Source organism: Aricia agestis, chromosome 7, assembly GCF_905147365.1.
Source record: "Aricia agestis chromosome 7, ilAriAges1.1, whole genome shotgun sequence".
NCBI lineage: Eukaryota > Metazoa > Arthropoda > Insecta > Lepidoptera > Lycaenidae > Aricia > Aricia agestis.
The window spans coordinates 1,979,954-1,999,942 of NC_056412.1; the positions used below are offsets into that span (position 1 = coordinate 1,979,954).

General features: G+C 37.7%; 2 protein-coding genes across 2 annotated transcripts; both read right to left on the reverse strand.

Moving 5' to 3' along the window:
- Positions 1-2,197: 2,197 nt before the first annotated feature.
- On the reverse strand, positions 2,198-4,318 carry LOC121728597 (inosine-5'-monophosphate dehydrogenase). The gene has a single exon (XM_042116770.1). It carries the CDS (start codon positions 3,920-3,922, stop codon positions 2,393-2,395), a length of 1,530 nt encoding a protein of 509 aa, XP_041972704.1. The 5' UTR covers positions 3,923-4,318; the 3' UTR covers positions 2,198-2,392.
- Positions 4,319-11,171: 6,853 nt separating this feature from the next.
- LOC121728855 (dr1-associated corepressor homolog) lies at positions 11,172-12,594 on the reverse strand. The gene has a single exon (XM_042117164.1). The coding sequence runs from the start codon at positions 12,511-12,513 to the stop codon at positions 11,311-11,313; it is 1,203 nt and encodes a 400-aa protein (XP_041973098.1). The 5' UTR covers positions 12,514-12,594; the 3' UTR covers positions 11,172-11,310.
- Between the last annotated feature and the right edge of the window lie 7,395 nt (positions 12,595-19,989).

Here is a 19,989-nt window from a genome sequence, read left to right on the forward strand (position 1 = left end):
ATATTTGATCTATCTCTGGTTTTGCCCTACTAGAGATAGGAATAGCTCACATTAGACATTAGAGACATATATTTTATGTCAATTGTGAGCTATTCCTATCTCTAGTAGGGCAAACCCAGAGATAGATCAAAATTGGGAACGGCCGTAAGTCTCCAACTTTACTTTTACATTGTAACTTTGTACCTACTTAAATACGAGAAATGCGTAGATATCAGAAGCACGTGTTTGCTGTCGACTGTTCAAGCTGTTGTTGTTGGCACGCCGAATCGCGCCGAAGGAGTTAATCTCAGTAAGATTTGTACGCTTTGGTCGCTTGACTTCATGCATTCCGACTGGTGCGTACGATTTAGAGTCGGTTATGAAGTTGATTAGCACCGGTTTATTGTAAGAGTTACGAAATTATTTTTTTACGTTTGTATTTAAATTCATTCGTTGTTGGTTTAACCAATTGTGATAGGTCGACAAACGCGCTGGTTGCTCTTGTGACGCAAGAGTAATTTTGAGTCGGTGTATTTTGTATTTTAAAGTGTTTAGGGTTCACTTTTAATATAGCTAGGATACTACGAATGTACGTTACTCACTTTACGAGACTTTCTATAGTAAGTGCAATGAGTTAGTGAGCTAGAGATCGTAGATCGTAGATCACGCGCACCAGTCTTACTTTAGACATTAGCAGTGATAAGTTTCGTATTATGTTATTAAGCACCCAATATTTATTGCCAAATCAATATTATGGATTCGCAGCTTGCATATTATAATTCAATTAAATTATGATTAGGAAATTAGAAATGTGTTTTACTTAACCCCCTTCAACAATAATATTAAGGCATTACCAAACATAACCACAGCTGATGTAAGTATTAACTTAATTTACTCCTGTCCTTTCGTTAGGAGCCTTCAATGTCAAATAATAAGATTCCGAGCAAAGTGCAAGACTGGTTGTGCTTATAAGAAACATGACCTCCCTGCTCCCAGTCTACTGCAGACTGCAGTAAGTCATATTATAGACAAGGTAAAATCTCGCAATTCTAAAATTAAATTATTTGAAGCCTTTGCGAGTTAATGGGATTCTAAACGTTAATCCAATAAGATTTATTGCAGATTACCTACGAATAATAAAAACTAAGGAAGAAGTAACTGTCAAAAAGTTCCGCAAGTCTACAAAATAACACTCGAATACATGCATAATTTAAGCAATATGCATGTATTCGGATCTCAATTTTGTGTATTTATAGAAGTGACAATAAATTATTTTCAATGACTATTTCGTATAGTGTTATGTTATATGTATATATATGTAGCTATTGTCCTAATTTAGTCTGCGAAAAGGAACTAAATTCAAAACGGTTGAAGAATGGTTAACGGAGTTACATTTCCTTAGTTTTTACAGGTTTTTATTAGGGTTCCATACTCAAAAAGTAAAAACGGGATCCTATTACAAAGACTTCGATGTTTTTGCGTCTGTCTGTCTATTTCCAGTCCTGGCTGTATCTCAAGAATCACTATAGTTAGACTTCTGAAATCTTTACAGACTTTTGTGTATCTGTTGCCGCTATAACAACAAATCTCCCATACAACAAACATGATTTTTTTGGCCTTTTTTGCTGGAGATTAATAATGACAACAGGTAGGTACTTGAAATTTTCACAATAATTAATACCTTTATTATGTGTTCTTTAATAATTATTAATTAATAATAATAGTTAAATAAAATAAAAATTTAAACGGGGCTCCCATACAAAAAACAATTTTTGGACTGTTTTTGCACTATACTCTATGGCGTCGAACCCTTCGTGCGCAAGTCCGACTCGCACTTGGCCGATTTTATTCGTAGCGGATATTATTATTATTCATATCTAAATTTAATGATGTCAATCATTATTATGAGGTTGGAAAATGTTACTTTATACAAAAAGAAAAGATAAATTAATAAGTTGCCTTATCTGTTCACACTTTATTAATAAAAATCATCAAATATAATGCTTACATATTTTATTATTCCTTCAATAATTAACATTTCACTTCCACTTAAGTGTTGTAATAATAGGAACAAAATATTCCCTTTTATATAATAATACATATTTTAAGTAAATATCACAAAAAGGAATAAGTGTACAAATGTATGAAAATAAGTAGTAAACATGTTTATTCCTTTCAAAGTGCATTGTGAGTGTATAATACAAAAATATTATTTTAATATATAAAATCGTTTTTTTATTACATTGTAAGGACTTTTAGCACATCAAATTATTTCACCTAAAATACAGACAGTGTGTCACAATTCATAAAGTCTATAAAGAGTAAAAAATATTATGTCGAGATAAGTTATAATTTCTTGGTACTGTATGAATGGAGTGCAGATATACATATCACAATGAAAGCAGGTTTATTCTTAGAATAATCTCTTCTCATACGAGAACAAACCGTGTACATTTCCTTCCAACTGTGCAGAATAAGTTCTCTTCATGAATCTCAATTCACCAGAATAACTCATCTCTTGTAATCGACTTACAGATTTAGCTCCAATATCTTGGCAGCTGTGCTGCAGTCCCGCTTGTAAATAGGGCAGGAATCTAAGTACCGAGCCCTTGTCTACTATGCTGCCGCTCACACCTTGAGCGACTCTGTGCTTGTCAGATTCTTTATGGAAGTAACGGCTCATAGCTGAACCTTTTCCGTCCTTGTTCTCCATAGCTTCCAAACTGCCCATTCCTCTGTATTTCTTTAGTCTCACTCCATCAGAGAAGAAGTACTCGCCGGGAGCTTCGGAGGTACCCGCTAGCAGAGATCCCATCATAACTGTGGATGCTCCCAAAGCTATTGACTTCACAATATGTCCAACGGACTGGATGCCTCCGTCTGCTATTACCGGGACATTAAATTGTCTAGCATATGAGGCGACCTGGTACACGGCTGTGGCCTGAGGGCAGCCGCAAGCCATCACCTCCTGAGTGATACAAATGGAGCCGCTGCCCATCCCCACTCTCAATGCATCGGCTCCAGCGTCAATGAGATTCTTAGCTTGCATCCTTGTGACAACATTTCCAGCAATAACTTGTATATCAGGATAAGTTTTTTTTATATACTTAATCATGTCCAACTGGTAAATAGAGTTTCCTTGTGATGAATCCAGGACGATGACATCAACCCCATTACTGACGAGAAGTTTCAGGCGCTCCTTGTCTCCTTCCCGGGTGCCGATGGCCGCCCCCACCAGGAGCTGCTTGTTGGAATCTTTGGAGGCGTTCGGATAGCTTCGAGCCTTTTTTAAATCGGTCCGAGCTATTAGCGCGACGAGCTCCCCTGCACCATTTATAATTGGCAGCTTACCTTTCTTACTCTTCTCTAGTATGTAGTTAGCGTCCTGGAGAGTGACCCCAGATTGAGCGGTTATCATTTCGTCTATGGGCGTCATGACTTCCTTGAGCTGCAGATGCGGATCGCCCTCCCTGAAGTCGATGTCTCGGGAGGTGACGATGCCGACCAGGCGGCCCCCCAGCTTGCCGTTTTCCGTGATCGGGTATCCGGTGAATCCGTTTGTCTTTTTCGCCTCCAAAACGTCGGCGACGGTGTTACCGGGACCCATACACACCGGATCGCGGATGAAGCCGTGCTTGTACTTCTTCACCTTGTGCACTTCGTTAGCTTGGTACTCCGGGGTGCAGTTGTGGTGGATAATGCCGATGCCGCCGCACAGCGCCATCGCTATCGCCATGTCGGCCTCCGTCACCGTGTCCATGGGCGTAGAGACGAGGGGAGCTTTGAGATTAATTTTTTTGGTTAGGGGCGAAGTTAAGTCCACTTCTTCGGCCGTGAAGTCTATGTAGCCCGGCAGCAGAAGGAAGTCGTTGTAGGTGAGACCTTCTCTGTTAGCGAACACCTCGGCAGCGGAGAGTCCATCACGGAGATCGTCTTTTGACATGTTTTTGAAGCACGTGGACGCCGGCCAAAAGTTATTTGTTTCTTAGAATGTGCAGTAATGTAAAACACACCGATGGTTGTTCGATCAGATTTATAAAAAATATTTTTTATAATTATAGAACTCTTGCACACGTGGTGACTGGTGTGTGTTAAGAGTTCTAAGCACGTTCTAAGTTTCTTTAGCACAAAACCGCACTCGTAAGTCGTAACAAGTACCACTGATTGTTTCTAGTGCAAAACCCGGTAGAGTCCAGTGGAGGAGTAGTTAGATAAATGATGTGCCTAATTTAATTACGTGGAACGCTCATGTTTTATGTTTCTACGATAAATAACTATTATTCAATAAAAAGATGTGCACGCCGCACAAATTGGGCGACAATCTTTGATTTTTGAAGTTTGACGCAGTGTTGCAGAAATGACAATTGACATTTATGAAATCGGTGTTGCTACCAACTAAAAATCGTGAGAAATAGGGAGATTGCTACCAACTAAAAATCGGGAGAAATAGGGAGATTGCTGCCTAAATAAATCAAATTAAAACACGTGTTAAAGTTATTAATCATTAGCCTCCTTCTTGCAGCTTAGACAATAGGCGTAGTTTGCATCTTTAATATTACTGCTTGCCTGTAACCACCCAGCAAACTCCGGGCGTGTTTCCCACTCTTTTTTATATTTTTGTAGTATATCTTTTTCTTTTTGTTTCGAACGTACCACTACTAGTGGTTGGAAAATCACTGTCTGGGTCTGAACTAGACATTTGATTTGTGTTAATACAATATGGGAAGTTGCGTATCGGACGAATGATTAGAAAATGAAAAATTGAAAAATGAAAATTGAAAATTTGAAACCTGTCGCATTCATATCGACGTATTTAAAAAATTTAATATTCCCCTACAATAATATTCAACTTTAGTGAGTATGAATTACAGCCTAAATTTGCTTGTTTATTGAAAGGCCAATCTAATGCCTTGTCCCTTGGGGAATAACCCTAACTTGGGGAATAAAATAATAATAATAAAAATGTTAAATTTGGTGTTACAAACTACAAAATGAATATAAATTAAGTTTAATGTTCTAAGGCCCGTATTTTTGGTCAGTACTTAAGATGCGACCCGGTCTTAAGACGCGGTTCGGCTCTGTGATTGGTCCAAATTTTGACAGCCAACCAATCACAGAGCCTGAACAGTGTCTTGAGACCGAGATGCATCTTGAGTACTGACCAAAAATACGGGCCTAAGATTGAGTAAATCGGGAGATTATACCCTAAAATCGTTTTATCGGTATTTGTTTGCCAAAATCGGGAGATCTACCGATAAATCGGTAACTTTTACAACACTGGTTTGACGAGTTTGACATGGTTTGACGTGACGTTTGCAGTTTGACGTTTTTTTTTCTTATTATGGCACTTCGGCTAAATAACCATGGCCAATGTCGAGTATATTATGGCGGGAAAACATTATTCTTTATTACAATTTTCATCATCGGTTTTCTAATTTATCATCATGTCCGTCAGGTCCATAAAGTTAATATACCTAGCGGAAAAAAGGCCTGAGCAAGAGAGATGTCACTATCAGTAACACTGCGTGGTAAAAAGAGACGTGTGATACTGGATACATGACAGCAGCACTCTTTTTTTGACGCCCAGTCGGCACGTGCCGCACGTTGACAGTTTAATCTCATAGAATTCATGTTCAATCATGCTTGTGTAAAGCCGGCGCCAGACATAGGCTTCAAAGTTTGAGCAAACTTTGCACAAATAGGAAAATGCCAGCAATAACTTTGCACAAATAGGCAAATGTCAATGCCACACTTGGCAAATTTGCGTATTTGATCACATGTCTGGCGCCCGCCTTAGTGTATACGTACACATTTTTCACATAGATGAAAACCAATTTTGGTTTCGTTTGACAGCTCGAGATTGTTGCTCTCACGGAGCTAATACAGAGAGGAGGTGTGGTAATCAAATTTCCTTAAGAAACAATGCGTGACAATTTGCGGGGTTAGGGGGTGTCAAGCTCCGCCCACTTTTCCATATTTCACCTATCGTGTAAAAGCAAAACTACTAGCTTAGGTCGATGTTGATGTTACTACGTAGTTCAGCTATCTTACACTAGATGTCAAAATTCTTAAATATTATGGGACGTACTCAGAACTTTAAAAAATGTATATTAATTATAATAAGGTCAATCATTAAAATTAGGGTTAGAATTATTTTGACCGAATTTTTTAATTTAAAATAAGGAGACAAACGAGTAAACGGGTCACCTGGTGGAAAGCAACTTTCGTAGCCCATGGACACTCGCAACATCAAAAGAGCTGCAGGTCCGTTGCCGGCCTTTTAAGAGGTAATAGGGTAGGAAAGGGAATGGGGTGGGTACTAGGTAATAGGTAAGTACTCTTTTTAAAAAAAATTTAATCAATTAGGTACCTGCAGCTGGCCAAATGTCAGCGCGCGTCAACATTAGCAAACAAAACTGTTATTGCGATACTTAACCGATTCAATGCGGCGCACATTTTTGAAGACTTTCAGTCATGGCGGCACACAATTTTCTCGTGACTGGTTATCCGTGTCATACGCCATAGAAGTAGATGACACTGCTACCGTGTCACCCGCCACGTTCAAAAAGGTTTATTGTTTAGTTGAGCCCAAACCATTGATGTTAACGGAAGGCTACGTTGTTTTGAGTTGACTTCGAGTAGTTTTACTAAGTGGTAACCTGAAAATGGCAGGTAAGCGATTTTTTTATTCAGATGTTGCAAACCTTATGTAGGTTTCAAAGTTAGAAAAATGAGTATACTAAATATAATCGGGGCTTCCGATGTAAATTATTATACGTTCGTAGATAAATTTAAACAAGTTCGTTGTTAAGTTTTTTAACCGACTTCTAAAAAGGAGGAGAGTTCCAGTAATAAAGCTCATAGGTACAAGACCACTTTTAACCGCAGGGAAACGTTTTATTCCTATGGATAAGGAAGTTTGCGGTAACAGCTACTTGAACTCTTCTACTTTGAACTATTTTGAAAGAAACAACTTAGATTAAAACAAAAATCGTTAGTGGATTAGTAATACTTTGATGTCAACGCATTACGTGGAAAATTAAGACGGTTTTGTTCGGAGTAAAACCTTCTAAAGTGTAATTTAAGGGAGATACAATCGCTTCCTAAATGACACGGCTCACGTGTCATATGCCACACGATAAAAACCCATAAGACGCGGCTGCCGTGTAAGCCGCAATTAATGCACCTTTAAAAAAGGTTGACGGCCCCTACGTTTTTTTAATTCACAGAATAATAAGAGGCGAAGCCTATAGGCTTGTTCTACGTGGAAAATTAAGATGATTTTGTTCAAAGTAGAACCTTCTATTACATTTTCTCTTATACTTATTCATACTTATTCATATACTTATACATACTTATTCATTACATAACAAAATTGACAAATAAGTGAAACAAAAGATACGAAAAACCATTTACATAAAAGAGACAGTTCTATTTTTAAACGCCGAATCGTATCGCTGTCTCTTTCTTCACCTGAGCTATGACGAAAAAACGATTTTTCGAGATTGTTCGAAAAAATAATTGAAAATGTAAATAATCGAGGCATTTATTGCAATCAAGACATGTGGTAAGAGATTCCATTTATTTATTTATTTATTAAAGTTAATTACAACGGGTTACCCCAATTACAATAATTAACTAAGTACAATCTTGAATAAAATTAGAACTTAAAATTATTTATGACAATGTTATGTGTCCATGTGTTTTGTTTACTTTCGAGTCATAATTATTGGTACATTTTCGAAACACGCACGACGTCATTTTCAATTTATTTAGGTAAGACAAGACGCGGCACGTTCGTGACTGCGCTCGATGCAGACTAAACAACAGACGGCCTAATTGGGCCGTATTTGAAGCTTCACAACGCGCGCGGTGGTAACATATCTGGTTTGAGTATTTCATCAGTGCATTTACGTCTGTTTTATCTTTCAAAGGTTTGGCCATCTAGTGTCAAGTAGTATAATTAACGGTGAAATCTGAAATGTTCTAGAACTTTTATATTTAAATTACATTTAAAATTATTTACAGATGCAATGTGATGTTATTTATATTATCAGAACGCCTGTCTGAGTAACTTTGACATTGTAAAACACAATACTTCATCCTTTCGTTGTTAAAAACGCAGAAAACACCAATTTATTGGGAGTCTCGTTACGTGTGCACCTGACAAACGCTGAAAGTGTATATGTATACTGATTTAAGCCCCGCCCACAATGATGACGTCAGGCAGGGTTGCCAGATTGGGGGTTTTTTTCGCAATTCTGGGGAAAACTTTGACTCTAGGCGAAAATTTGGGGAAACAGTATTTTTGGGGAAATGTTTGGGGAAAATAAATACACTGGGGATTTTTTGGGGTTAGCTCTTCTAAAAAACACAACAAACAATTAATGAAACGAACGTACTTTTCATTCGATTAACATCCTGGCAAATATGCAAGAATTCAGAGCCATTAAAAAAATGTCTAGCTAGTCTATGACTGATTCCGTCTTGTCTGTGACTGTCTGTCTCTGGCTGGGTTTGTTGTTTGTTTTAGTTTGTTTGGTCGAGTGCGTAAAAGGCCTGACAGACGTACGAACTTAAATCACGCGGGTTTTAAGTTTGCGAACTTACTCGGCTCGCGTCGTCGGTGAGTGGTGACCCGTGACACACGAGAATCGCTCACACTGGATTACCATGCCCCCAGGCTCGCGGCTCTTTGCTGACACACAGACGATAAAGATCGTCGAGCTATAAGTCCACGTACTTACACGCACGTCTGTCACCCCCTTAAAAAATGGTCTCTTTGGTCGAGCGAGCGACTCTATGTAATTGTGTATCTGTTTAACTGTCGAGTGATCGAAACTACTAAATAGAATAAAAGTAGTTTCAATTTTATATTCAGTTTTTTTTCTGTAACAAAGCGATTGGGGATATTTTTTTTGAAAACGTATCATTTTGGGGAAATATAAAAATCAGTTTGGGGGAAATCGTAAAATTGCATCTGGCAACCCTGACGTCAGGTCCTAGTTGAAAATCATAGTGCACAGTTGCTTAGGCCAGCTCCTCTTCGTATGAGCTCCTTGGTTGCTCTATTCCGCTAGGTATAATATTAACGTTATGGTTAGGTCTAAAGTCTAGTCTAAGTCTAGTCTAAGTATAAAGTCAATAGAGACAAGTAAGTCAAGTCGGTCGATTCAGTAAAGTGCTAAACGCTTTACTGAAACTTTTGATGGAGTTTTGGAGGGAACACAAAATAGTACGTTTCTGGATATTGCATTACCTACTTTCCTACACTTGTGCACGATAACGAATATTATCTAATGGTTAATATTCTACCAATATTACACAATCAAACCCACTTAACACAATTTTAGGAAAATAATACAAAAAAACACCACAGCTTTCCCATTTCACTTTCACATTCCCAGCAAAATTCGGAATTCCCCTTTGCTTGCCCACAGATTTTGCTTGCCCATTGCTCTTGGGCGGCAAACGATAATATAACGGGTCACCTGATGACAGCAACTACCGTCGCGTCGCCCATGGACACTCGCAACTAACGGCCGTTCCCAATATTTGATCTATCTCTGGTTTTGCCCTACTAGAGATAGGAATAGCTCAGATTAGACATTAGAGACATATATTTTATGTCAATTGTGAGCTATTCCTATCTCTAGTAGGGCAAAATCAGGGATAGATCAAATATTGGGAACGGCCGTTAGAAGACTGAAGAGCTGGGTGTCGGCCTTATTGTATAAAATCCTGTGATGTAGGTACATTGTAACATCATGTTCTACCCAAGTTCTACCTATAAGTAAACAAATAAATAATAAAAATTACTGTTAAAAAAATGGGATAAATATATACCTAACAATATCATTTTCCTGCATTTGATCTTGAATAAAATTAGTAGGTAATCGAATTTTATAATGTATATTTAAAATATTGAATTAGATTCAATGCACCATGTTGAAAAGAAATGAACTTAGATAAATGATTGGTCTCGTCCAATCATTCCTCTAAGGAAATGAAATAGTCGTAAAAAGATGCGATTTATTTTTTCTATCGAGAAAATTTTAAGATAATATTGTGTTTTCGCCAGTACATACCCTCGCAAATATATAAGTACATTTTAGATTTGTAGTATCTAGTACTTATGTTTAATAAAAATAACAATTCGTAGCTTATCAAGTATACCATCGAGATAGACTAGCCCAGAGGTTCCCAAACTGTGCGCCGCGGCGTCCTGATGCGCCGTGGAAAGGCAAGAGGGGCGCCGGCCGCGCCGTGATTCGATCCTCCATCATTATCCAAAACCACAAATATATTAAAAAATAAAATTATAATATTATTTAGGTGAAGCAGGTAGATGATTAAATATTTGTATAATATTATTTACCTGCATAACGTAACTATAATCATTAAGGTTGGGTTACACCAGAGGCGTGGTTAAAGTTAAAGTTATGGTTATAGTTGAAAATGGCGTCCTTTAGCTTTAACTTTAACCGGAGAAATTTGCAGATGTCTGTTGCGTTTATTTTTTTTATTGAAGCTACAGGTAACGGGATTGAGGGTATAAAAAATTGAATTATCCTTAAAAATCGACAGGAAAAATATAACACTGTAAAACATAGTAAATTTTCAGATATATGTATGAGCGGAGGTTAAATATGGCGTCCTTGGACGCCATATTTAACTTTAACCAAAGATTTGACATTTTGCACTGTAGTTATAGTTATAGTTAGTTAATGGTGCAACCCAACCTAAAAGTGTTTATTTATGTATCTTTTTCTAATAGCTAGGTAAAGTAGGATGCCATGACAAAATATTGTAATGTGCAAGTGCGCCGCAAGCTGAAAAAGATTGGGAACCCCTTGACTAGCCTATAAATAATACTTTATCTACGAAGTATACAAATTATACAATATTATGAATTATTATAAGATTATGAATTTTGCTTTAGTCATCCTCTCATAAACCATTAATTATTATTTTATCTCTGTCTATGTATAGTAATTGTTGTTCATTAGCTTATATTTTAGTTTATACGTTAGGTTAGGTTAATACGCGCCTATATAATAATATAAATAATAAAATAACGCCGAATAAAGAGGGGCGCCAACTTTTTCAGCACAACCAGCACCCTGGGCACTGGTAGCGCTAAAACCGGCCCTGGTAACATACAATGATGTTGTTTAACTATAAAAACAAAATATAATACATGAATACGAGCTATAAAATATAGCATTATGTACCTACCTTTATTATTAAAACGACTCCGCTGATTAAAAATAAACATTATTGCATGATGACAAGATGAAGGGACAACACAAAAGTGCATTGTTGAGTTTCCTAATCTTTTACTCTTATGTCTATATCAAAAGCCTCATCCTCTCCATCCGAGGGTTTTGTGTTGGCACTGTCAGCTTCTCGTTTGGGCGAATCGTTGACTGTTTTGTCAAGATCTATGTCGTTCGGATTAAGCGGAACAAACCAGGGGAAATCATCGACGGGATCCGGCTTCTTGGTCGGTTTCGTTCCAGCATCCTCAGTGGGTTTCGGTTCCTTGGTCGTGAATATCGGTGCTGCAGTCGTTTGAGGCTCAATCGGTTTCTGCATGTTTTGGTTATAATTATTGTCGGGCTGGTTCTGATTGTTTTGGTTGTTGTTTCCGTTGTTCTCCCACTGTCCTTGATTTTGATTGGGCCTTTCGTTGTTGTTTTGGTTATTGTGATTGTCTTTGTTTCCCTGATTGCTACCGTTGTTTAGATCCCACTGCCCGTTTCCTTGATTTTGACCATCGTTGTTGTTCGGTCTACCGTTTTGGCCAGGTCGTCCGTTGTTGTTTCCTTGGTTTTGACCATCGTTGTTGTTCGGTCTACCGTTATGGTTAGGTCGTCCGTTGTTGTTTTCATTATTGTAATTGTCGTTGTTTCCCTGGTTGCTACCGTTGTTTAGATCCCACTGACCGTTTCCTTGGTTTTGGCCGTTGTAGTCGTTCGGTCTACCGTTTTGGTTAGGTCGTCCGTTGTTGTTTTGATTATTGTAATCGTTGTTACCTTGATTGTGTCCGTCGTAGTAATCATTGTTTCCATAATGATTTCCCTGGTTGGGCCTACCGTTGCTGTTGTAATTTGGTCTATTGCCTTGATTTGGTCGGTCGTAGTAATCGTTATTCTGATAGTTATTGTTCGGGTTGTAGTCTTGATTCGGTCTGTCGTACTGGTCGGTATTGTAGCCGTTGTTGTAATTACCGTGCGGCGGTCTTGACGGTGCGGGGGGCCCGGGGCGGTGGTGGTGCGGGGGCGGGCGGGACCCGTTGGGTGGGGGCCTCGGCCCGGGGGGCGGAGGCCTGGAGTTATCGTAAATCACTACTACCGTTTCCTTCTTCGGTGGTGGCTTGTTGAAAATGCCGAAGCCCCCGAGGATACTTCCGGCCACATCCTGCACAGTGGTGTGGAGACTATCGTGCGTCTTCGCTAGAGCGTCCAGCAAATGTCCATCACAGCGGAAAGCGAGAACGAGGAAAATGAACAGCAAAAACTTAGCTCTCATTGTTTATTCTCGCACCGTAGTTCGCGTATGTTAAGTCGCAGCGTCCGACCGACTGAGCTCTGCTAATGACTCTTGTATCATTGCCACGAAACCTGTTTAAGTGCGAGTAATTTATGTTATTCTCGTTATACTAATTATTCTGGGATTATTTGTTGACTCATCTTATACTATGTAAACATTTTAATTGACCCTGGTATAAATAACAGATTTGGCATTATTTGGGAGCAGGGTAGGTATTTACTATTTTGTTTTCATGTTAATAAACTTTTCCACTTTTCACGTCATCTGACTGACAAAGTTGCTGCTGCTAATTAAGGATAGGGGTGCGAATAAAAGTATTAAATTAACCACCAAGGTACTCAGGAGATATTTTATAACAAGTTTTGGTTTAGCACAGGTAATATTTTAAAACTAATGACGTACAGTACCTAACTCGTTCCGAAGCTAACATTGAACTTTGTAGCGTCAGGTCACACTGAGACGAGAGAAAACGCGACGCAATGAAGAATATATTATGAACTTTCTTCAGTACGCGCGCGGCGCGCCAGACCGCACTCAGAAACGAATATTAATTTTACGTAACTGTAATAAACGAAGATTAATTTACACATTAGACTATATTTTAAGTAGACATTAAACCATGGGGCATATTATTTGTCTAACTAATTGAATATCACTGTGTGTGTCCGTAACTTACGGATAATAATAATAATTATTATCTGTCTAATTGAATAGTGAGCGATAATACAAGACGTAAGCATGGTAAAAAAAGGAGGGGAAGTAAGTTATCTTCATACAAAGGCACCGCGCGCGGCTTGTATGTGTGCGCCATAGTACAATGCGTCGCCACACGGCACACAACAAAATCTCGGACAATATTTCGGCATAACCAGTCGGGGCTAACACTTTACGCTGCACGCTCGCGCCGCGCCGCGCCACGGCTAAACAAATCAAAAATGTCCGATCATAATCGCAGGAGTACCTAATAGATATTGCTGTGTGTTTGGGTGTTTTAATAGCAACAATTCCAGAATTGTCTCTGTTTAAAGTACTGACCTTTCCTGTTCAACAGGTAGTTGAACAGGAAAGGTCAGTACTACTCAGTTTTTTATTGTATTAGTTTTCTATCACACAAAGGAAGTAGGTAGGTAGGTTATAGGTAGATCTACTTTCCCACTAGAACATATATACTATGTTTTATGTACTTTTGATCCGTCAACTAATTTGCCGCTATTGCATTGTTTACGTAATAGTAATTTGCTGATTTCTCTGTGTTGTAGACCGTATATTAACTAACTACTTACAGTCAATTACTTATTTTAAATCGTAATTAAAAATAAGTAATTGACTAATTGTAAATCACAATACACATAAAGCAAAGTTCGAATCAAAACAGATTTGTTTGTAGTATAAGAGACAGGCGTAATTTTATTTAGACATCGGATTATATGCACGATCAAAGTGCCGAAATTGCATGCAAATATGCAGGAAAAATGGCCGAAATATGCATAAAATATGCTCAATAAAGATTTACTTTTTATTAAAAGTCGGGACTCGGAAGACCGCGACGTTGCCGCTGTTCATGCGGTTGCGCGAACAAAGCGCGGACGGCCGCTCCCACACCAACCCGCCGCGCCTCCGCGCCGCCTAAAATTGACAACCCTAAGACAGTAGGTAATTATATCGCGGATTGGGCCGGAGTTATCCTACTTTCCCTCCTTTTACTATGACGTAAGTGAACGTAAACATAAGTTAAAGTTAAAACGTAAGTAAAGTAACTAAAGTTACTGATACTGATGAATGATGATTATTACAAAGTCATAAGAATAATTTTCTTAGCAAATCAGAGGCAAAATAATTTTGAACGGATTCATCTAATTAGTACTCTAGTGCACCGTGCAGTGCGTTGGTCGCCGTTATTTAAATGCTGCGCTGCGTCGCGTCTCCGTTTGAGCTGATCCTTAGCGTGATAGCGTCAAGCGTGTCGACCTTCTTGAGATTTTCCTTGTATCAGTAACAAGAATTTTTGCTACAAGGAGCTCTCGTCGGACGTTTTTTAGAAAAAAGGATAAACAAAAGTTTTTTATACTTGTCCAACCACTAATAATTATTGTTTATAATACAAAATACAAATATAAGATGATTTGATTGCTTAATTTTACGATGATTAGATATAAATACCGCACCATAGCGGAACACAAAACGGTTTAATGATAAAACAAAATAAGGATTATTGAGGTGTAGTTTTAGCAATGATTGGTACTACTAATATATATTCTGTGGTAATGATAAAGAGACTGTCAAAGTCATGTTTTAGTTTTGTTATTTTATAGCAATGATAAATAGACTGCCAAAATCATTACTCTTCTGTTTGGCTTCGTTGTACCTACGAATTAGGGTTGAGAAATGAGAAGGGTAACCTAAGCAAACTAGCCTTAAGCAAGTCATCATTAAAAAAGCTAGTGCCAAAATAATTAATTAACCAGCAATTAACCAAGTAAAAAATAATTAAGTAGTCACAGTGCACAGATGAATTTTTAGAACACAAATCGAGAAATAAACAAACGTTAGTTAGTCATTAATAGACTTATGAGTTATGACGATTGTAATTACTATCTAATTTTAATGCTAATGATCAAAATAAGGCTAAAGCGTAAGTAGGACATAATTGTATTGTGAATCAAACTACGAATAATAAAAACTAATCAAAACATAATAATATTATTGTCGAAAACAAAATAAGTACCTACTTAGATGGAATGCGTTCCATAAGGTACTAACTACTAGATGACGCACGCAGCTTCATCGCGCAGGAATTGTACATTTTTCGGGATAAAAAGTATGCTTACCCGGGACGCAAAGTATCTCCATATAAAATTTCAGCAAAATCGGTTTAGCGGTTTGGGAGTCAAGAGCCAGAGGTAACAGATAGACCATAGGTTCTCAACGTGGGCGATAACGCCCCCTTGTGGGCGTTTGAGACTTTCGGGGGGGCAGTAGAAGACTCAGAGAAAATTAGGGGGCATTGAGATGGCGCAGATGGGGCGTGGATATAATATTAACAAGGGCTATTAGGTAGATTAAAAAAGGTTATAGTCTTAAAAAATACAAGCTAATCACACTTCACAGTAATCACTTAGGTAAGTAGGTACTAATGTAAAATCTATACTAATACTAATACTGATATACTAATATACAATATTATAAATGCGAAAGTGTCTTTGTCTGTCTGTCTGTCTCGCTTTCACGCCAAAACTACCGAACCGATTGTAATGAAATTTTGTATACAGATAGTCTAAAGCCTGAGAAAGGACATAGCCTACTTTTTTACTGGAAAAAATACGAAATGTAAGGAGGTAAAAATACGAAAATTTGTTCAAATTAAGTTAGTTCCAAAAATTCATACTAGATGGCGCCGTGCGTCTCTTACATCGCGTTAACGCTTGCCCAACATCTTTCTATAAGAGGTGGTATCATCATACATGCAGGTTTTTGATTTTTTTCGATTGTTATTTCTTTTTTACGTTATTTAATAAGTCAGTATATTATATACAGTGACGTAACCTTAAACCTATCAATGATAAATAGTTTATGGGTAAAGTTGTGTAATAATGGGGGGCTAAATAAGCTTTAAAAATTGGCATAATATATAAAGTTTAATTTAAAAAAATGAAATATTACGTGCACACTGCACAGCTGTTTTGATTTAAGGGGTACCAGGGTTTTTTTTATAAAAGCTTTTGACACCAATTTTGTTGACATCGCGCGCTATAAACTGAAGTCCACGCGGACGAAGTCGCGGGCAACAACTAGCAAAAAATAAAATTGTAATCATTTTTATCACGTGTGCACGTATTTTGGCAGGACGAGCAATGGATTAAAATCATCATTACTAAAAACTATAAAATAAAAAGTACTACAATCGAAGTTAAAGTACTTACGGAGATTAAGATTATATAAATTTTAATTTCCAAAAGATACTTAATATTTGTTGAAATTATAATAAAATAAACATACACAAAACATTAATAAATAATTATTAATCGATGTTTTGTGTATGTTTTAAATAATCTAAACTGGCAAGCGAACCGGTTTGGAGCCGCGGTCAACCCCTACCATAAAATTTCAGATTTATTTCACTAAAATGGCTTATTCCGAATGCTTAATTATTATTTAAAGATGAAACAGATTAAATTATATTATTTTTTTTGTAATATCTTACGTTTAAATATAATCGTGGCGTAGCTGTTTTAAATTTGCGACAGATGGTAAGTTTTTTTTAATGAAATAAGGGGGCAAACGAGCAAACGGGTCAAATGATGGAAAGCAACATCCGTCGCCCATGGACACTCGCAGCATCAGAAGAGCTGCAAGTGCGTTGCCGGCCTTTTAAGAGGGAATAGGGTAATAGGGGAGGGTAGGGAAGGGAAGGGAAAAGGGAAGGTAGGGAAGTGAAGGGAACAGGGTAGGGGATTGGGCCTCCCGTAAACTGACTTACTCGGCGAAACACAGCGCAAGCGCTGTTTTCTGTGAGAACGTGGTATTTCTTCGATCGAGCTGGCCCATTCGTGCCAAAGCATGGCTCTCCCACGTATAAAATTAAGATGGGGGGCTCTAGAAAAAAACCGGCCAAGTGCGAGTCGGACTCGCGCACCGAGGGTTCCGTACAAACCTGCAAGGTTTACAAAGTAACTACTTAAAATTTTAAGCTTTTCGGAATTTTTCTGTTACCTGTGCTGTAAGCTATTGCTTCTTACCAAATTTCGAGATTCTATGTCAACGGGAAGTGGTCTTTAGGTTTTAATTCCCTTGCGTGTAGTTGCGAGTTTCAAAATATGCGGTATCAATGGTTGTACTTTTGCGTTTTGCGTTTTTGCGTTGACTTAGAATTTTTTTTTTTTCACGGGTATAAAGGCAATTAGATCTAAGTATTTGATATGAATTTCAACTTGATAGCTCTACGCGTTCATGAGGAAAAAAGTAATAAGTTTATATTTATTAAAAAATATATATTTTGTAATGTAACTAAAAATTTAAGGTTTTCGGAATTTTTCCTTTATGTGTGCTATAAAACGTTGCTTCATGCCAAATTTCAAGATTCTAGGTCGACTGGAAGTACCCTTTAGGTTTTGATTCCCTTGCGAGTACTTGCGAGTTTCAAAATATGCAGCTTAAATTGCTGTTTCTTTTGATTGCGTTGACATAGAAGTTTGATTTTGTTACAGCTTAAAGGTATTATAGACCTGAGTATTTGGTATGAATTTCAATTTAATACCTCTACGCGTTTATGAGGAAATGGGTAGTAAGTTTAAAATTATTAAAAAAAAATATATTATGTGATGTAACTAAAAATTTATGGTTTTCGTAATTTTTCCTTTATCTATGCTATAAGACGTTGCTTCGTACCAAATTTCAAGATTCTGAGTTCATGGGAAGCACCCTGTAGGTTTTGATTCCCTTGCAAGTGTCGAAAATTTGCGGCATAAACGGCTGTATCTTTTGATTGCGTTGGCTTAGAAGTTTGATTTTTTCACAGCTTCAAGGGACAGTAGACCTGAGTAATTGATATAAATTTCAGCTTCATACCTCCACGCGTTCCTGAGAAAAAGGGTCTTGACAGACGGACGGACGGACAGACGGACAACAAAGTGATCCTATAAGGGTTCCGTTTTTTCCTTTTGAGGTACGGAACCCTAAAAACATATTCTCAAAGTGGGCGGTGAACAAAATAAGGTTGAGAAACTATGAGATAGACAGACGGACACACTCTCGTATTTATATAATACGAGCTTTTGCCCGCGGCTTCGCTCGCGTTAACAAGTTTTATTGTATGCAAACTTTCATCCCCTATTTTAACCCCTTGGAGGTGTAATTAATCAAAATCGTTTCTTAGCGGATGCCTACGTCATAATATCTAACTGCATGCCAAATTTCAGCCCGATCAGTTTTAAATAATTATATAGATTAGCATGGATATGGATATATCCATGCTAATATATATACATATGTATATAAAACTAAAAGGTGACTGACTGACATGGTGATCTATCAACGCACAGCCCAAACCATTGGACCGATCGGGCTGAAATTTGGCATGCAGGATGACAGGAGTCAGGACACAAACATAATACCTACATATTATTTAAGTGATAGACGGACTAACTAAATAACGTCTACAAACTATGGATAATAATAACTAGCTATTTGACCGAGCTTTGCTCGGTATTCGATAAACACGAATAAAATGACATTTTCTAAAAATGATTCCTAGCTAGATCGATTTATCGCCTTCGAAACCCCCTGTATACTAAATTTCATGAAAATCGTTGGATCACTTGGAGCCGATTCCGAGATTCCAATTATATATATATGTCGCAGGGAAAAGAAGATATCAGGGATATCCCGAAATCCCTAGGGATATCACGAAATCGCGGTAGATACCGAATATTCTTGTTTCTTACGTCTTCTTACTAAACAACTCTAGTGATATGTCATTTCACTAAACTAATCTAGTGAAATGTCAGAAAAGCGGATACCGCCGAATAAAAATCGAGCTACGCATTTCTCTCGCCCGCTCTAATACCCTATAACTATCGGGGCGACTAACTCTAAATTGACGATTTTATAATTTATTTTTATACTTGAAAATAAGCCCCGAATTGTTTCATTTTGTAGACATAGATACTACATTATATTTCCGAGAATCAGACCTAGCAAAAACACGATATCTTAAAATTTTCTCGATCACAAAGATGCATCTAATTTTCACGAATTTTTCATATATTGCCATAACCGTGCATTAAACTAAATTAATATTTTAACACATTGTATAAAATTCTATCATTGAGGAACTGACCTAGCGGATTTTTTAAATGTTACATATTTATCGAGTTATTAGGAAAAAAAGAATTTTCTTTTTATTTAAACGAATCCGCGTCGTCCTTTTTCACCTGGCATATGAAAGACGGGCGTGAGTGTGAAGAGAGAAGGACGATTTTTTGTGTTAGTCGCCCTCTTGACGCGAATGAGGCATTATCAGCGTGAAGGGATCTTATTATCGGTATTGAGTTATTAATATCCCCATAATATACATTTAACAGGCTATCGAACCATGCAAGTAACATGCGCGTAAGACTGGAAAATATTAAAAAATGTTGAAACTCAAGAGTCGTAAAAGGTGATATTTAGAAAATCGCATTCAAACTTAACGTACACGTAATAATTTAACGACTAAAATCACACGTGCCGCGCCAGCTCGAGCGACGCATTTGTTTCACTCCCACTAGTGCCCGTGTGGGTATTAGAGCGAGCGAGAGAAATGCGTAGCTCGATTTTTATTCGGCGGTATCCGCTTTTCTGACATTTCACTAGATTTAGTTTAGTGAAATGACATATCACTAGATTTGTTTAGTAAGAAGACGTAAGAAACAAGAATATTCGGTATCTACCGCGATTTCGTGATATCCCTAGGGATTT